The following is a 19,942-nucleotide window of genomic DNA, read 5'->3' as shown; positions in this document are numbered from 1 at the left end:
GAACAATCTTGTCAAATTTTTTCACTTCAAAATGGAGAAGAAAACCATTTCCTCTATGTAATTAAAGAATGGTTCCGATTCTCAATTGATCATATATTATAAACGAACACAAACTTCTTCACCAATTAATCCACAAACAAATAGTTGTTTCTAGTAATTAGGGATCTTCTTTGTCATTAAGGTTATATTAATATGTGCCTTAAGAGCATATTAAATAAAAACTCAAACACTTCCCATCAACTTATAAATAATCTCTTTTAAACAATTGATTCCAACTAATATCCAAATTTAATGTAAGTTTTGGAATCTTGGATCATCACTTGTATGTGGATTTAATTGCTAAAAGCATAGCATGGGGGACCATGGATAAAACTTGCAAGCAAACAAATTCAGTGAAATTGAGCCTTAAAATAAAGTAGATCGTCCAAAATACTATCATGAGGCTGCACTTTTGACCTATTGGATTCCTACCTATACATTATAAAATACTCCTAAACCTCTAAATATTTAAATATACAAATAAAGGCTCTCCTTGATTGTTGCCACCGCTTTATTATTTTAAATAATTAAATGAGAATATATCTGATAGAGACTTCAAAGTGTAAAATTTTCAAAGGCCAATAATTGTTTGTAATCTAATAATTTCCCCATAATCTTCTACAAAATATAACTTTTAACGCGACCAAATCTTTGGTATGCCTCCATAACTCCAAAGTCACTATTGGCCACATGACTTCTAACATTTTTTTTCTTTCATATTCTGATTATTTAGTGGAAAAGATTTTACGTAATTCAAGGCAAAAGCTGGAAGCCTACTTTTGCAAACTTGACATTAACGATTCAGCACAAGGAACCTAAAGATAAAGAGTGGCTGGCATCTTAATTAAATTCCTTTTCTTGGGCGACATCCAAGTATATGGATTACTAATGCTTGGTTGTAAACAAAACGAAAGAGAAGATAAAGAAGGAAGAATCTGATCTTCATTCTCTCTTGCGAATTGCTAATGCTTGCAATTTCATAAACACTGAGTGTAAAGGCCGCAATCATGTAGTGTAGGATCCCCACTCATTCTGCCTTCTTCTTCTTGTTGTTTGGCATTTCATATGATTCACTTTTCACGTGCCGTTTTAAACTAATGACTTAATAATTTAGGTCTGAGTTGTATCAAAGTTAAGGTCATTTGTTCGATTCCTTATGTTTTTATCTCTTCACTTTAGGTACTGGTGGTCATGGTGGAATTATGATTTTAGTTTGATGGGGTCTGTAATGAAGAAACTACAACCTTTTAGTGGATTAGAATTGAAAAAAAAAAAAAATTCTATAACTGAAGAAGCCAAAATGTGAAAATTTTCAAAGAAATTAACTAAATTTCAATTAAAATGTGCTTATATTTTAATAGTCCTCTATAATTAGGGATGACAATTGTGCCCGCAAACTCACAAACCCGTCCAAACCCGCCCGCCAAAACTCGCTTGCTGCGAATAATTGTGCAGGATGCGGGCTTGTTTGGTATTATAAATCGAAACCCGTACTTGGATGCAAGTGAGTTTGGTATTAGCCCAATATCCGGCAAATATCCGTATGGATATCCACTAGACCCGCAATGTTTTTTTAAATATTTTTAATTGAAAAAATATATAAAGAAAATAATGCAATTATGCAAAGTGCCAAATAACCAAAGTGTTTTTGTTTGGTCTATTTTTATTTAACTTAATGCATAAATTATTTCATTATTATAATTTTTTTCGAATTAATATTTGAAAAGCATTATTCTTTGAAAAATAGTAATCTTATCATTATTGTAGGCATCATGTTGAATGGGTGCTAATGATGGTGAATAAAATAAAAATCTTCTCTTGGTGCTTACGTTGAATGATACTACGAAATATAATTGTTATTTTCATATACTAGTTTGTGGGTTTTTTTTTTCATAGATTTGTGTATTTTATACTTAAATTTGAGAATTTGTGTTGAATTGATGTTGAAATTTTAATTTTTTACTTACATTGGTTAAATTTAAAATTGAGTATGTTATGTTGAATTTGAAGTTATTATTGTAAATTTATATATTGAACATTTGTGATTTTAAATTTACAAATCCGCAAAAAATCCGTCGGATATCATTGCGGGTTTGGTAATTGTTAAAACCCGCAGCGGATGGGTTTTCTAAAAAAAATTAAAACCCCCTGCGGGTTGTGGATGGATTTAGTAATTTAAATTTTGTGTGGGTTTAAGTTTAGTAATGATAAACCCACTGTGAGCGGTGCCTATTACCATCCCTATATATAACTAATGCATTTTATGATAGTGTAAACTATATAGTTAAAATTTAACTATTATTAATCACTGCTTTCTAAAATGTCTAACATAAAAATTAGATCAACATTGAATTCCTATCCACAACCATAGGTCAAGTAAGTTCAGCCTCCTTATGAGTGAGGGTGGCAATAGTCAATAATAGTATTCTGCCACAGAGGATAACATATAGAGAAAACAAGAACCATAGAATTAAAACAAAAATGGCAGTTTGGTCACAAATTCCATCACCAACCTCCATGTCCAAGTTCATTTCGGACCAACCATTACTCTCTTTGCTAGACAAACAATGCACTTCAATGAAAGACCTGAAAAAAATCCATGCCCATCTCATCAAAACTGGCCTGGCCAAAGACCCCATTGCCGCCAGCCGTATCTTGACCTTTTGCACATCTCCGGCCGGCGACATCAACTATGCTTACTTAGTATTTACACAAATAAAGAAGCCAAATCTTTTTATTTGGAATACCATCATTAGAGGCTTCTCTCAGAGCTCAACTCCACGAAATGCAATATTGCTTTTCATTGACATGTTGGTCACTTCACCAATTCAGCCACAAAGGTTAACTTATCCTTCACTATTCAAGGCATATGCTCAGCTTGGTTTAGCTCGTGATGGAGCTCAGCTTCATGGTAGAGTTGTAAAACAAGGTCTTGAATTTGATCAGTTTATACATAACACTATCATTTATATGTATGCAAATTGTGGATTTTTGAGTGAAGCAAGACTGATGTTTGATGAAGTAGATACGGAATTCGATGTTGTTGCTTGGAATTCAATGATTATAGGCCTGGCTAAATGTGGAGAAATTGATGAGTCTAGGAGGCTGTTTGACAAAATGGTGTCTAGAAATACAGTTTCTTGGAACTCTATGATTAGTGGGTATGTGAGGAATGTTAAGTTTAAGGAGGCATTGGAGCTTTTTCGCGAAATGCAAGAGCAGAATATTAAGCCTAGTGAGTTTACAATGGTGAGCTTGTTGAATGCTTGTGCCAAATTAGGAGCAATTAGACAAGGTGAATGGATTCATAATTTCTTAGTGACGAATTGCTTTGAGTTGAATACCATAGTTGTTACTGCAATTATAGACATGTATTGCAAATGTGGCTGCCCTGAAAGGGCACTTCAAGTGTTTAACACTGTTCCCAAGAAAGGATTATCATGTTGGAATTCCATGGTTTTTGGCCTAGCTATGAATGGTTATGAGAATGAAGCGATAAAATTGTTCTCGGGGCTTCAATCTTCGAATCTTACACCAGATTACACTAGTTTCATTGCTGTCCTAACAGCTTGTAATCACTCAGGCAAAGTGAATCAAGCGAAGGATTACTTCACATTAATGACGGAAACATACAAGATTAAGCCATCCATAAAGCACTATAGCTGTATGGTTGATGCGCTAGGCAGAGCTGGACTGCTAGAAGAGGCAGAAAAGCTAATAAGAAGTATGCCTTCAGACCCAGATGCTATTATATGGGGGTCTTTACTCTCCGCTTGTAGAAAGCATGGAAATATTGAGATGGCTAAACAAGCAGCAAAGCAAATAATTGAGTTGGATAAAAATGAAAGCTGTGGTTATGTGCTTATGTCTAATCTTTATGCTGCTTCCTATCAGTTTGAGGAAGCAATGGAGGAGAGGCTTTTGATGAAGGAAGTGAAGATAGAGAAAGAACCGGGGTGTAGTTTGATAGAAGTAGATGGTGAAGTTCATGAATTTGTCGCTGGTGGGAGGCTGCATCCGAAAGCCCCAGAGGTTTACCTTTTATTGAATGACTTGGGATTGCTAATACAAGAAATGGGATCATAGATAATTGTAAAGAAACATGTTTGCTATTGATTACTTGTACATAATCTTTAACATAATGGAAAACAAAGAAATTTAATAATAATAAGAAATGATTAATGGAAGCTTAAGCTTAACAGTAGTAAAGAGATGACCCAACAATTTTGCCCAGAGGCATTGGTGTTAATAATGCTAATCAGGTTTTTGACATAGGCTTCCCTGGTGCCCAAGCGTAAATCTCAGGAGGCATAGTCCCATTAGTCAGCAAGTTCTGGGGTGGCAACCCGTGTAAATCAGAGATGTCGAGGTGGTGGTGACGACTATTTTGGTAATGCTGGTTCTGCATGGCAGCAGCTAATTCATCATCATCTAATGGAAGACGATCAAAAGTAGCATTCATGAAAGACGCGGCCATGATAACAACTGGGCCCGAAGCAATCAGTGCACCGACCACAACCCCACCCACAACCTGTCCCTGAGCACCTGCCAAGTAAATTGTTAGCCCGGTGATTCCCGGTGGGGCAGGCGGAGGCAGGATTGATCCGAGCAATGATAGAATCTCAAAACGGCCATGAAGGGTCACAATCGACCCAGAAGTGGCTGGTTGGCGCAGTGTGACGTTTGTTACACAGCCACTCCCACTTAATATGCACATACCGCGTTGCTTCCTTCTTGCAAAGTTAGCTAAGCTTTCACTTACATCGCAGCCTGAGCTCACCTCCATTGCATGTGCCCGAAGAGCATTGGCACTGTCGCGGGTGACAATGATGGGCGGCTTTGGCTTGTTCTTTGAGCCAGCTGGCCTACCACGAGGCCTCCTAAGGGTTTCCCCATCAGCTGCAGAAACTGGCGACACTGCCTTGGCTACTTTGGGAGGCATAAGCATCGCATCAGTGCCTGGTCTCTGGTGATTACCTTTATCCAGTTCTTGGTTTCTATCCACAGCAGCTTTGGTCGCAACTGAATGTACATTAAGATCTGTGCCTCCGGCCATGCTTGCAAGTTCAGTTCTTTGCTCAAAATGGAAAAAAAAAACTTCACAAAAATTATGTACATTAAGTGAGTTTAAGTAGTGGATTTTTACCATTAAATTTATTATATGAACCGAAAAGAATGATTGGGAATTAGGAGATGGTTAAGTGATACCAAACTTTTAATTTAAAAATGGATCAATATATTCATATCATAGCCTACCTTCCAACTGCCCTTCATGTCAATTGCCTTCCCCAACAGATACCCATATTAAACTTCTATTAACTTGATGGTTTATGGTAAATAAGGCTCAATTCCTGCAATTATAATTCCTAAATTTTACATCGTCAACTAGAAGAACAGTGTTCAATTACCATATTTTTCATAGAACCCATATAAGAACAGCACAATGACTTGATCATAGCAAATGCTTCAATTTAAAAAAATAGACACATGCAAGACCGATTTATTGAGTGCAAGTGACACAAAACCCCAGCCAGATGAGTTTTGCCATTTGCTTTTTGTCAACCATCCGATCAAAAAAATTTCTGCACCTTGACAAAATGGGATAAAGCAAGCTATATCTCTAAAATCAGAAATCATGCCCCAACATGAAATCATATAAAAATGCAATGTTGAGGCAGAGGGCAGTGACTGTCATTTTCTATTTAGAGATATATACAATTGGACATTGCCACACTCAAAATCAACGTGCAATCTTTCAACTATAACAAAACCCTAAGCTGCTGCTATCGAAAACAGATTTAGGAAGACTGAAAACTGTTAGTAGCTGTGCTGCTGAATCTAGCGTAATTGCAGGCTGTAGTGCCTTAAGAATCAGTTAGGAAAAAAAATCACCAAGGTCTTGGTGCTGATGTTCTTGTGATTCTATCGGAATGATAGGTATTTGGATTTGGGTACCCCAGAGATTCATAATGCTGTGAAGCTTGCTGATCAACTTGATATCCTGGATGATGCTGATTCTGTCGAAGCAAGCTATAGTATGCACTATCAGAATGCATTGACGATGCCTGTCGACTGGCTCCCAAATCCCACGTAGAAGAGCGATTATGCTGGCACCATAGGAAGAAAAAATAAGTAATTAAGCAGAGTGGAGAGAAGAGTTGAGTAGAATAACTAGAGCACAAAAATCCCTACCAGCCAAATAAAATTAGATAATTCAAGCACCACAGGAAAACCAAAAAAAAAAAAAAAACATCATAAGATAAAGCAAAAAAGCAGAGGGGAGACGAGTTGAGGGAGGAGAACAGTTGAAGACAAAAATTTTCTATCAGCCAAAAGGAAGAGGAAAAAAATATAAAAATAAAAACCCTAAAAGATATGATTACAGTGAAAACCATTTTATCTGGACATCAAATTAAGTCCGTATCAATAATCTCAAATTATGCATCTTAATAAGATAGCAAGCCAATCTACACCATCACAGTGAGTACTCATAAAAGGGGAACAGACATTCATCGCTTCTACCTGCTGACGTGGTAAACTATTTCCATCCATATAGTGAGACTGTGGAGGACCATTGTAGCCAACTGCAGCACCCATTGGTAAGGTAGAACTCCCAACAAAACTTCCATAGGCAGAAAGGCCACTATTGGACAGAGGCAAGCCGCCTATAGTGCCACTGCTTCTGTACTGCGGAAGATTGTAATTCATGCCTGCCAGAGAATCGTGAAACACGCTGGCCTCTGGATAGGCATGCTGCAAAGCAGACGGAACATATGTCTGCCTCTGTGGCATGGAAGGATAGCCAATCATGTTGGTTAATTTGCCTGAAGGAAGTCTAGATTGAGCGTAAGAATGCAAAGGCTGAAGATGGGAAAGTGCATCTCTTCCGGTAAGGTTGGAACCAGGCAGATCATGTGGGGAAATCTGAGGTAAAGAGAACGTGCCAGAATTCAAAAGCTGCAGAATTATATTCCAATGATAATTTAACTCTAATCTTCCCATACTACAGATCTAATTATCTGTAGACACCATAAGATGGGCCAAATTCAAGATAGCAAACCAACGTATCACAATGACTGGATGACATTGAAAACAAGTTTACAACTAAAGGAGTAACAAGAGTAAAATCTCATTCAAATTATTGAAAATTTCAAAATTATCGGATAATGAAACATAAGTATACCATCTAAAGCCTTAATTCCAATTTTGGTTGCTTCAATCATCAATTTATTAATCATAAGCAAAAGATATTATTCTTATGGTGGTATAGATCAATATTCAAAATTTCAAGAAAGTATTCAGTGAGTGATCAAGCTAACATATTAAAAAAATATATAAACTAATAAAAAGGCGTTAACATCAAAAAGCGAAGACAAACATGATTATGAGACCATTTAGAGTACCTCTGACACAGGCATTGTCGCATGTAATGAGACTGTAGAGCCGTAACCAGATGGCATTGATTGTGTTGCAAGAAAAGATGAGGAATCTCTCATTCTCAAGGACTGACGAGTTGGTGCCAATAAACCACTTGGTATATTTTCGAAATTCTGTAGAATAATACATAACATGAGTACCAATTTAACCGTGCCAAACAAGTTGAAAATCATGTAAAATACAGGAAGATGACAGGATAAACAAACAATCAATAACACAAATAGGAAGGAATTGGCACAAACAACCAATAGGAAAGAAGGCCAGGAAGGAAAAACACGAGTATGATTGCAATACTGACCATAAATCAGTTGGTCATGAGTATGAATGATAATACTAAATGATATGGCGGCCAGGAATCTAAACTTGATGAGAACAAATAATAAACAAAAGATAATACAAAGAATTGGCACATGCCATTAATTTGTTATATTAGAAAAAGGAAAAAGTAAAGCAAATTGAAATCAAATTAGAAATATCTAGCTTAGTGACCTTGAATTGGCACCAGATTAAATGGATATATTTCTGATATTATATGTTATCAACTTTGTATTTTACTTAATTTCACATGATAAAATTCTGTATCTATGTACGTTGGGTAAAACAGAGCAACGTTTTACAAAAAGTAGGGTAAAATTATGCATCTATGACCTTGAACTTTAATAAGCAAATGCAAATTGAAAGTGCATTTCGGCTATTTCATTACCAAATACAACAAATGAATCAAAGTCCCCAAATGTTAATCTGGTTTGCAGTCAAAGGTTTGTATTTAGAAAGAAAACAATAGAAATCCCACCTAACATCACTTGCCACTGGGCATAGGCAACTGGCTATCATTAAACAAAAAAAGGGTTTTAATATATGCTTGCTTTATTTAAGGCAACTAAAACCGGGAATCAATGACAGAAGAAAGTCTATGAAATTGAGAATTACCGTTTCACTCGGTACAGAAGGAAGATTCCTCTCATTAAGTTCTGCCACAAAAGGGAAGTTGGAATCCGACTGTTGAATGTCATTCATGCTATTACCTGGCAATGACAAAGAAGTAATATATTCATGCTCCCGTGTTGCTTGAGGAATATCTTGCTTCATCAACTCTGGCTGTGAAGACACAGGAGGGTCATAATTCCTGGTTTCTGCAGTTACTCTGTGAGTATCATGCATAAAACCAAACTGCTCAGCACCATGGTATTCGGAATTTCTGCACAGGAAGAGAAAAATCCTATTAACCAATATCCAAAAAGTATGCATTGTAACTAAACTAAAGTTAATCATGCCTGAAGTTGTACATGGCAGATGGAGCATCTGCTGCTGAGACCTCCAAATTGCTTTCTATTGGATTAAATGCCACTACTGTGGGAGATGCAGAAGTAACTCCAGACTTATAGGTACCAAAACTCAAATGTGAACAATCAGCAGCAAATGTTTGCAAATAGTTTGGAAGCACCACTGCACTGTGATTCTCTGTTGGAGGCATTACTGGTTCCTCTTTCCCTATATTAAGCTGCTGCAAATTGGCCACAGCTGATGACAATGCTGACACAACATCATCATTCAAAGATGCAGAGTAGTTTTGGGAAGGCAAATCTGAAACATTGGCTATCCCTGAAAAATTAAGAAAGATGGAAAACCCAAGATCATATTAAAGGAAGACAAAAAAAACTGCTTCCAGCTCAATAGATTTACTCAAATGTTCAACAAAAATGAAACATAATACGTATAAATCACTCAATTTGAATAAAATTGACTGACATGAACAAGTATGATTATTTTACCAGAAAAAATTTCATATACTGCTATTAAGATATATATATATATATATATACATGGACCAAAAATACTCAAGTACCGATAACAGATGCCCAAAACTTACTGCTAATGGCAGGGTACCCACAAGGCCACAACACAGACTCAAATTGGATTCAGAAAAGTCCAAGTGCTGATTGATTAGTGATTAAGTTGAGAAAACATACTTCTCAGAAAGATTAATGTAGCATATCAGATGGAAACTAAATTTGAGTAAAGCCATTGCTTATAGATGTGTACTTTTAGATGCAAGGATAAATGTACATCACGAAAACCAGTATCAACTGAATTTTAAAACAGTCTTTATAGCATACTAAAATCTTTATTAGTAAGCAAAGTCTCAGATAAAAAACTAACACAAACCAGGCAAAGTAAAACTACAAGGGAAATTAGAATTCTTAAAAGGTGAGTCAAGTCTATTATGGTTAGTTATTGGTAAGGCATCGCACTTAATATAGTAATAGTCTGCTACACAATTGTATGATACAGATAAAATAACAAACTAACATCAATTTGATAACAAAAATAATTACCTTCTTGAAACATGCGTCCATGAGAATCATGAGAACTTGTCTCCTTAAGCAAGTCATCATTAGATACTCCCCCAGCACCGTCTGCAAAAATCCGTCTGCTGGGAACCGAAACACACTCATTGCTGTTAGAACTTTGATTATGACTATCATAATGCCTCTGTGATATTTGAATGTCATCTGACTCGGAGTGCCTTGACAATTTAGCTCTATCACTATATAAGCAAGTACGATTAGAGTACCCATCTGCGTCTGAGGTAGCAGATGCATCTGTGATTAATAATCCAGTGGCAGCAGGTAGATGCTCAATCACAGGCCATTCATCATCAAAATCATGCAGACCAGCACTCCTGCCACACCCATGAATTTTCTCCGAAGAATTAGAAGGATGTGAAGAGTATGGGTCTTGATGGAGTTCTGGAGATGTCAAAACTTGTGGATTTTTGTTGTGATACTGAATTGAGTTTGGTAAAACTGCAGCTTGACTTGTACAAGATATTTCACTTGACATTTGCGAGCCTATGTTTAATGGCCTACCCCTCACAATATCAGCCAGAGAAACCTGGCCTTTGGAAATGCCCGGCCAAGTAGGCTGATTTCCTGAACACATTTGCATAGATGAAGAGATAGTATCACCCGTTCCTAATAACTGTCTTCTATTATCAGCATTAAAAAAATCGCTGCAAAAGAATTTGAAGCACTCAAATAATATGCTAGACATTTAATAAGGAAAGACAGAACTGAGTTAAAAGGTTGGCACATTCTTATAGCATCCGATTACTTACACAGAATAAAAATTGAAAAGCTGACAATACACAAACACATAAATGTCCAATTTGAACCAACACTTTTCCAACCCCAATACTCTTAGCAAGATGCAGCATAAAGTAGTAAAAGAATGTATCCCACATTAGCAAAAACATATTTGCAGGACAAAAATATTCTAGTTCCCAAAATCACTCACAACCAAATGCCATTGATGGCCTAAGAAAGGAATTTTCCTTGAAAACCCCTTCCTACAGTTAACTAGGAATTTTATCTTCAGATCCACCAGAAAAAAACTTCAAGAAACTTGAAAAGCTTTAAACTGCTTTCCACAAGCACCGAGACAGACAACTGCAAGTGGAAGGAAATTATCCTGCTGCAGCTAAGTATATCACCTTTCCACTTCCAGAAACCATGTTATTACACCATATCAGTTTTCCAAATTCTGATTAGATTTTAGCGGTAGCCAATATGCTATACGGTCAGTAAATATGTCCACCAAAATCACAAAATGATCTATCAGATAAAATTTTGCTTTCAGTTACAAAGTGTTTAGCAAAACTCTGTAGCACAAAAGCTAACATACTGCAATTTCAGTGTCTAGTTATTTTGAAATCTCCACAGTATTTGTAAAGCTTATCACAGAAAATTCAGGCTATATTGAAAAGGAATCTATGGATAGCAATGCATGGAAGAAAAAATCCAGAATCATATTAAATGGGCATATATACATGCAAAAGGGATGTGAAATGGGTAAATGATAGTAAGAGTCTAATGAAACAACTGACAAATTTGGTGGTCCTTAACTAAAATTAGTCCCAATTTAGAAACTAGATGCTCACTTCATTACTATGGAAGGCTTTGATAGTGAAACCAAATTTAAAATCTTTCCCATCAGATAATATATACATATATATATATATATATATGTAAAACTAACCTGTGAATTGGAGGTTGCTCATTTATAATCTTTCCTGTCGCACGATATGTATAAGATGATGATGAGGATCCTGATGGAGCTGCTGAACCCATCTCTCGCTTGTTGGCAGTCTTACCAAGCTCTGTAATGAGAAGTACATGTTCACACAGCAAGAATAGTTAATATTGTTGCATGCATCAGGCAAGATTTTGACATTGAACTGCAAGAAGAAAGCACCATTATAGTTGTTTTCTGTTGAACCAGTTTGTCCAACCGCTTGTTCGCTACCAAATCTAGCTCCGCGATTCGCAGTCACACTGTTACTCCGAGCCCTTGATTCTTGCGTCTCCTTCATCTAATGAAATAAAAAATAAAAAATCCAATATACAGTAAAACTTCTGTGTAGCGATATTCAATACAGGAATAATCTCCATATAGTCATAAAAAATTATAGTCCCAATTTGGGTCATTTATAAATAAGAATAAACTTCACATTGTAATAAGTTATAGTTTTTGTGGATCCTGTTTTAAGAAACTTGCTTCCACATAATAATAACTATATGTATGTTGTAAAAAAATATATGCTATGTCACATTAAAGGTTAAAGATGGAATAAAATATTTTCTAAACTTGCTTGGGACAATAATTTAATATTTTAGAGTTGTTACCAAATTATTGTCTAATATTTATAGAAATTATATTGAGTGAAAAACATGAAAGAGAACACAAACGTTTAGACTTTTAAGATGACTTTAGATATTTCCAATCCTATAAGATTAATGTAGTGTGCATACTTTACCTCTATATGACTTAGACTAAGAATGACTAAGTCAAACCAATAATTTTTAAAGTCACATCTCTATAAAATTATAACCTCCTCATACGACTTAAAATAAAAATAATTGGTCCCAACATTAACATTATGACTGTAGAGTGATTACTGTGAAAGGTAGAACAAATAAAGAATGAAAGACAACAACAACCTGCAGATTGTCAATTAATTACCTCTTTTCTTCTTTCACGCTTGCTCTTCACTTCCTTAAAAGCATCTACACAATTTAGAATTTTGTATTAATTTATGAAGACCTCTTCAGATTCATATGCAAGAATCAGCAAAATATGAACAAGCTAAGTTAACATTGCTAAACAAATGCACACAATAAATTAAAAATTAAAAAAATAAAATGTTATACAAAATAACGCCAAGACCTACATAAAAGAGAAACTCATAACTTTCTATCAGACTTTTTTTTTTTCGTTTCGGTTTTCTCGAAAACCAAACAAAATGCAGCAAGAAAAGCAAAAATAAATTCTTTCTTTCTTTTTTTCCTTTGAAATTTTCGCGTGCAAACAAGAGAAAGCGGAGAAGACCTTGAGAGAGGAGGCGTTGGAAGGCGTCGTTGGGGTCCATATTGCATTCGACAAGAACGGCGTAGATCTCGCTGTCCGTACAGTTCTTGTTAAGCGTCTCCTTCAAATTCTGCACTATCTTCTTAGCGGCCGCCGGAATCTGCGACGCGCCGCCCGCCACATTACTGTTATTATTGCTCTTCTTGCTATCACTCCCCATCCCTTCGCTTCACTCTTCTTTCTATCCTCTTGCGGCTCGCTCCGTTTCTTTTGCTCCGCCCTTTCTTTCAAAGCCTTTTTTTTTTTTTCTCCCTTTTGGATTCGCAGCAGATCAATCAAGCCAAACAATCAAACAAACAAACAAAACAAAAACCTACTCTCCTTTTCTCTCTCTTTCGCTTTTTTAACTCTATTTATTTAAACGACACGCGTAAGTAAAATCTCCTTGGACTCAGCAGTAGTAATGCAGTATTAGTAACTTACTGAGTATTCCTATTTTTACTGTCTGTGAGTTAAATCTCCGTCACAGTCCTCGGATCAACCGTTGCGTGCTTTAGTCTACGTGGTTTTTTTTTTTTTCATTTTAGCGGATGGAGATGCGAGATTAAAGGAAACTTTATCCAGAGTGGAATACAGACTACGGAGATATGATATATGTAGAGGGTTTGTACGGCGGTGTCGTTTCTGGTCAGAGTACGGTCTCTATCTCTAATTTTCAAGGCGACTTTTAATTTTTTGATTTGGTACGCTGAGAGAGAAATAGAGAATTTCCCGTTAAGTTTGGTAATTCGAATCTATAGTTTCCCATTTTTCAGTTTAGGATATGGTTAGGTGCTTAGGTAACCTTTTTATTAGTGAGGGACTATTAGCACCCCGTAATCTTCTTTTCAAACCCATTACTGTGAAATCTTATTTTAATTCCCTAAATATCCTTTTTCATTTTTTCAGTTTCTTTTCTGACTCAAAAACAAAAAAAAAAAAATTCTGTTTCTTCCGAACAATCTCAATTGCATTTTTTTAACAATTTTTTGAATGATTTAAGCATACATATTTAATTGAAAAAAAAACCATATATATGTATGAATTAAGTAGAATTAAAAGCGACCTCAAAAAATTATCATGTAATTTTTTAAATTAAAAAAAAATAGAATGCAAAAGTATTTGTGAGCAGACAAAAAATGTAAGAGGCCTTCATATAGTTGTATTTATGTAGAAACTTAGAGGTATATGGTATAGTTGGTATAGTTGTATTTCATTATTTTGTCATTTAATGAAATTATATTAGGAGAGGGTTTTACAAGGAGTACACAGGGGTGCCAATAGTTAAACTCTTCTTATTAATCTTTTATAAATATATAAGTAATAGTTATTAAATAAGAGTATAAAACAAACTAAATTTTAATCGTATATTATTATATATACACGTACGACAAAATATTATGAAGAATTGAATATAAGTCAACTCAACATTGAATCTAAATCTAATTATAATATGTGACGTGACATATGTCTAAGATCATCTTATAAATAGTTCAATGTTCAATGTCAAAATTTGACTCATTGTTTCTTAGATGGATTTGGGAATGCATTGAATGGACTTTTGATTATTTTCCTTCAAACCTATTTGAATGGTTGTTTCTTAATTAAAACGTCTATCATTTGATGGTGCTATGTAAATAGCAAGAAACATGGGAAATGCATGTTTAATTCAATAATGAAAGTTTCATAAGACGACTAGAACAGACTACCATGAGATAAAAAAAAATCTTTATAAAAAGATATGATTTGAAGCTATTATATATCCAAAGTCATTGAAATAATTTGATGGTTTTCCTTGACTTTGTTCATATCAACAAACAATTTTCAAATTGCTTGATTCTTTTAGATCGAGTATAAGTCAATAATTTGGATGTGGAAAGCCTAAACGGACACAAAATTATTTTTTTTCAATTGTCCTTTTCACCGATTAAGAGTTGGTAACACAATTTTACAAAATAATATATTTTTATAACATATATCGTATTAACTATATCAATAAATTATATTAAGGTGTTATTTGAGATTGAGTTACTGTAACTTTTAAGTTGCAGCTGCTGTGGAAAAAAAAGTTGTAAGGGACAATTTGGGAATGTTATAACTTTTAAAACAATTGTTATTAGATGTGTTGTAGAAATAATCATTTGTGAATAGAATCAGTTAAGTATTTGAGGCCAGTTTGAAAATGCTGTAACTTCTAAAATAATTGCGGTTAGCTAGCCCTCAATGGCGTGGTCGGGTTAGTTGCAGTGCAGCTGTAACTTCTACCAAAACACGGGTTCGATTCTTGGGGATGGTAAGGGGAGTAAAAACTATATTTGGGCTTGCCCACCCCCCTTACCTTTAAAAAAAAAATTATTGTTAATTATGCTGTAAAAATAATCAACTGTAAAGAAAATCAATTAAGTGTTTGATAAATTTTGTTTTCAGAAATATTGTGAGTTTTGAAAGTAATTATGGACGTTTGGTAAATTTTACTATTACTCTAACGAGAGAAAAAAAATGAGTAAAATATACATAATATAGGATAAAATTTACTTATATATATAAAAACATGTAAATGTAATATTTTTAATTGTGTATTATAATAATTTTTACTAAAAATAAAATTTATTATATATATTTTTTATTTAAAAACAATTGATAATTAAATTTATAATATAGTGAAACAAATTTAATAATAATTTGACCAACAAATTGATATTAATAAATTTATATTGATGAATTATAATAAAACTTTATTATAATATTGATTTTGTTTCCAAGTTGAATAAGGATAAGTTTAGGTTTAGGTAATAATTTTAACGATATTTATGGAATTGTATTAAAGGATAAAATTGATTCTCAAAATCAGAATTTAAAGCTACTCTTTCCGTACTTTTCAAAATCAGCTGTAGGAGGGGCTAATTTTGACAAAAATGATTTTGATTTTTTTTTTACCAAACATTAGAATTAGCTTTTAAAATTTCAAAATCACTGTTAAGCATTCCAAAAGCAATCCCAAACGAGCCCTTGGTAAATTTTGTTTTTAAAAGTATTGTAAGTTTTGAAAGCAGTTATACACATTAGGTAAATTTTATTGTAAAATTACTTAGAGAAAACAAATGACTAAAATATAAATAATGTAAAATGAAATTTACTTATACATATAAAAACATGTACATTCAATATTTTTAGTTGTGTATTATAATAATTTTAATTAAAAATAAAATCTATAATATATTGATTTTAATTTTTAATTTTTTATCTTAAAATAATAGATAACTAAATTTATAATATAGTGAAACAAATTTAATGATAATTCAACCAACAAATGATATTAATAAATTATATTGATGAATTATAACAAAAAATTATTAAAATATTAATTTGTTTTCAATTTGAATAAGGGTAATTTTGGGTTTAGGTAATAATTTTAAGGATATTTATAGAATTGTATTAAATGACCATTTTGATTCTCAAAATCATAATTTAAAAGGTACTCATTCCATACTTTTAAAAAACAACTATAGGACGGTTGCTTTTGACAAAAATGTTTTTAATTTTTTGTTTACTAAACACTAAAATTAACTTTTAGATTTTTAAAATCACTTTTAAGTCTCTCAAAACTAATCACAAATGGGCCATAATTATAAAAAAAAGTAATAATATATAATAAAAATAAATTTTAAATAATAAGTTTAATAAAATTATTAAAGATATAATAGATTATCTATTATACAAGTGAAAAATCATATCAATATAACTTCCAAGTTATATCAACTAAAATTTATCAAACACAAATTACAGCTGCCCAGTGGCGGATCTAGAAAAATAATTTACCGGGGGCTAAATTAGATAATAGTAAAATATGAAAAACTAAAATTTTGAATATATAAAATATTTGCTAATACATTTATAATTATTCTATACGCATTTTTATATTTTAAAAATGTTATACAATAGACTCATTATCAATATTATTAAATTTATTATTTCGTATATAAACAATCAAACTATCATTTAACCCATATGATTCTAAAGATGATTTTTCATGAGTTTCATTACTGAAAACATTCGCTCTAGTATTATTATAGAGACCGGAAGAATTAATCATATTTTTGAGAATTAAAAATATTTTGAGTGGTGGGCTATCATTATTTTTAATTAAAATATAAGTTTTTATAATTCTTAAAAGTTAAATTTTAAATTTTATAATTTATAGTGATTATTTTAATAAATTTTTTATGGGGGCTAATTAAAAAACTAATATATATATATATTTTTTTAATTTAAATTTTTTTTTTGTCAGTGGGGGCTCAAGCCCCCACTAGTCACATGCTAGATACGCCCCTGCAGCTGCCCAACCTCAATTTCAAACGCATCCTAAGGCAGTCATGACAGACTTCTAAATTTCTTTTCTATTTTTTTGAAATAGACTTTAATTCTATTTGTCAACAGAGTTATTAAAATATTTTAAAAAATGAAATATTGGTTTTACATTATTTTCGATATTAATAAAACGGTGCAACACAGTTTAAACATGCAAAACTCGAAGTCGAAGCGGAACAGTGGAAGCATTCCACGTGCACTCGTAAGCGATCCTCCGCTTATCTCCGAACGCTTTGGGCCCAAAAAATAAATGATGATAATAATAACAACTAAAAAAATTACCGCTTGATTTTATTTTCACTATTTATTTTCTTCATTTAAATTGACCGTTTCAGGTTTTCAAGTTAGTGAAGCATCATCATCATCATCACTAGGGGTGGGCATAAACCCATAACCCATGGGTTTATCCAAATTCAAACTAAATTAAATAGTTTGGGTTGGATAAATCATTAAAATGGCTTAGATATGGGTTTTATGTAAAAAATCATTTTATTATGGTTTGGGTATGGTTTACCCATGGGTTATGGACAAAACCCCAACACTCAAATTTTCAAATGAAAACAAAATAAATGAACACAAATAAGTAAAAGACCACCATTAAATTTTTTATGGCGTGATCAATTGTCAACAGTTAGAAAATGAAAATAATAGTAAAAATAAATTTAAATTAAATAAATATTGTTATAAATAACATAATTTTTTTTCTTATTTACAAAAATAATTCCTCCCACATGGAATGATCATCATAGAAAGAACATGAGACTCTACTAATGATCAATAATAACTCGGCTTGGACTGGGTCCGATATGCTAGATGACGGCTAATTTTTGGTCAATAATTGAATGTAATGCCCATATTAAGTATTAAAACAAGGAATATATGTTTTGATATGAGCAGAAAAATTAATAATAAAATTTTTTCTTGTAATTATTTATTTTGTGAATATTTTCTTATAATAAATATTTTGTAATATTTTAAAATTAAATGTAAAAAGTATAGGTAAAATATTTTATTATTTATCTTATAATAAATTTTTATTTGTCAATCAAGTTTTCTTATAATAATTTTTTTATCATTTGACTAATAATTTTCTTATATATTTATTATAAGAAAATTTTCACAAAATAAATAAGTATAAAAAAATTTATTATTAATTTTTTTGTTCATATCAAAACATATATTTCTTTTTTTTAATGCTTTATTTTTTATTTAGTTTCTATTCATGTGATTTATTTAATTTAGAAAAAATATAAATAAAAGAGTAGTTGAAAATAAGGGTAATATTATAAACTTATACTATTAGAGGAGTTTTTGGCCATTATAAAAGTAGAATGGGGAAAAATAATATATGTTGATTACTGTAGGGGGGAAACTGGCAATCTCCCTAAAATTAAACATATAAATAGACAACTGTTGTGCAAATTTTAATGTACTCGCAAGCGCACGAATCTATTGTAGTATAGACTAATGGTGACGAGTGTCGATCCCACGAGGAGGTGGATTTTAATTATGTGTGTAGAATTAATTTTGTAAATGGGTAGTTGGATTTATTGTGGAAATGATTTGGAATATGCTAATAATTAAATTAAAATGGCGAGAATAAATTCTAAAATTGGAATTGCAATTGCGATAATAAATTGAAGATAATTCTATTGAAATGACGTACTTGGGTATTCGGATCCGTATCAACATGCATCATGGGCTAAATAATCCGTATTAATGCCAATTAAATCATGAGGGGGGAATCCACACCTCATGAACCACGCTCTAATCAATATGGTGCTAAGGGCTTATCGTGCCAAATAATAATAACCTTATACTAGAGAGCCGGTGTAACCAAGGCAGTATCTAGACAAGACTATTATTATTTGTCGACGAGAAGTCAAAATATCCACAAAAATTAGAGGGGAAGAGAAAATAAATTTACCAAATTAAGCTCATGACACATGTTGAGACTTCACCTTCAACCCAAGCTTGAAAGAAAATTAGCCACTCATAGTTGAACTAGGGGCAAAATGGGAATTTATTAAAATACGAAGAAAATACAAGATGGAGAGGGAATTACAGAAAATGGATCCCAAAAATGGATTCAGAGATATCAAATTAGGGGGTGGAGGCCCCCTTTTTATAGATACATGGAGTAAATCATGGCCATCGGATTAAAAACAGTTTGGACGCTCAGGATTGCGCCACGTCATCAGTCAACAGTCCACGGTTTGACCACGCGGATGAACAGTAACACGGTTTGACCCGACTTTGAACAGTAACGCGGTTTGGTTGAAAATAATCCTATGTGATGCATGCACCGTACGCGAGATTTTTCGTCCACTGATATGCTGCCACGTCACCATAAACAGTACATAAGAATTTTAGTCCAACAGGATCGTGACACCTCATCAGTCAATGCCACATCATCGGTCAATGCCACGTCATCATCCGTCTATGTGAACAGTGTCGTGAACAGTAACGTATACAGTACCGTACACGTGAATAGTACCGTACATGTGAATAGTGTCATTTTTCCTTTTATGCTCCTCCTAAGGTTTTCGACCGTCCTGAGTTCAAAAGTGATGTCCGTTTTGCCGTCTGATCTCTCCTTTATTGTGAAATGACTATAATGCCCCTAAAATACATAAAATACTTAATTAAAATAAAACACATGTAATTAAATCACAAGAAGGTTAAATATATA

General features: G+C 33.1%; 3 protein-coding genes across 4 annotated transcripts; 1 reads left to right on the top strand and 2 right to left on the bottom strand.

The window, feature by feature from the left end:
* The first annotated feature begins 2,481 nt into the window (after positions 1–2,481).
* LOC102608650 (pentatricopeptide repeat-containing protein At2g42920, chloroplastic) lies at positions 2,482–4,125 on the top strand. The gene has a single exon (XM_006484806.4). The coding sequence runs from the start codon at positions 2,521–2,523 to the stop codon at positions 4,123–4,125; it is 1,605 nt and encodes a 534-aa protein (XP_006484869.1). The 5' UTR covers positions 2,482–2,520.
* A 71-nt stretch (positions 4,126–4,196) lies between these two features.
* Positions 4,197–5,188, bottom strand: LOC102628263 (AT-hook motif nuclear-localized protein 16). Its single transcript, XM_006484790.4, has one exon. It carries the CDS (start codon positions 5,186–5,188, stop codon positions 4,298–4,300), a length of 891 nt encoding a protein of 296 aa, XP_006484853.2. The 3' UTR covers positions 4,197–4,297.
* Positions 5,189–5,491: 303 nt separating this feature from the next.
* On the bottom strand, positions 5,492–13,277 carry LOC102628559 (uncharacterized). Of its 2 annotated transcripts, none has more exons than XM_025101207.2 (10): positions 12,865–13,277; positions 12,499–12,542; positions 11,731–11,848; positions 11,515–11,635; positions 9,813–10,489; positions 8,763–9,078; positions 8,407–8,674; positions 7,443–7,589; positions 6,562–6,963; positions 5,492–6,146 (listed from the first exon to the last, which is right to left on the bottom strand). In XM_025101207.2, the coding sequence occupies exons 1-10, from the start codon at positions 13,061–13,063 to the stop codon at positions 5,928–5,930; spliced, it is 2,511 nt and encodes an 836-aa protein (XP_024956975.1). In that variant the 5' UTR covers positions 13,064–13,277; the 3' UTR covers positions 5,492–5,927. The 2 variants fall into 2 exon arrangements, with proteins under 2 accessions (XP_024956975.1, XP_006484854.1); XM_006484791.4 differs by having other exon boundaries at positions 8,751–9,078; positions 12,865–13,276.
* Positions 13,278–19,942: the final 6,665 nt, after the last annotated feature.

The sequence above is a fragment of the Citrus sinensis genome, chromosome 4 (assembly GCF_022201045.2).
Source record: "Citrus sinensis cultivar Valencia sweet orange chromosome 4, DVS_A1.0, whole genome shotgun sequence".
Taxonomy (NCBI): domain Eukaryota; kingdom Viridiplantae; phylum Streptophyta; class Magnoliopsida; order Sapindales; family Rutaceae; genus Citrus; species Citrus sinensis.
This window is presented reverse-complemented; position numbering and strand designations above follow the sequence as displayed.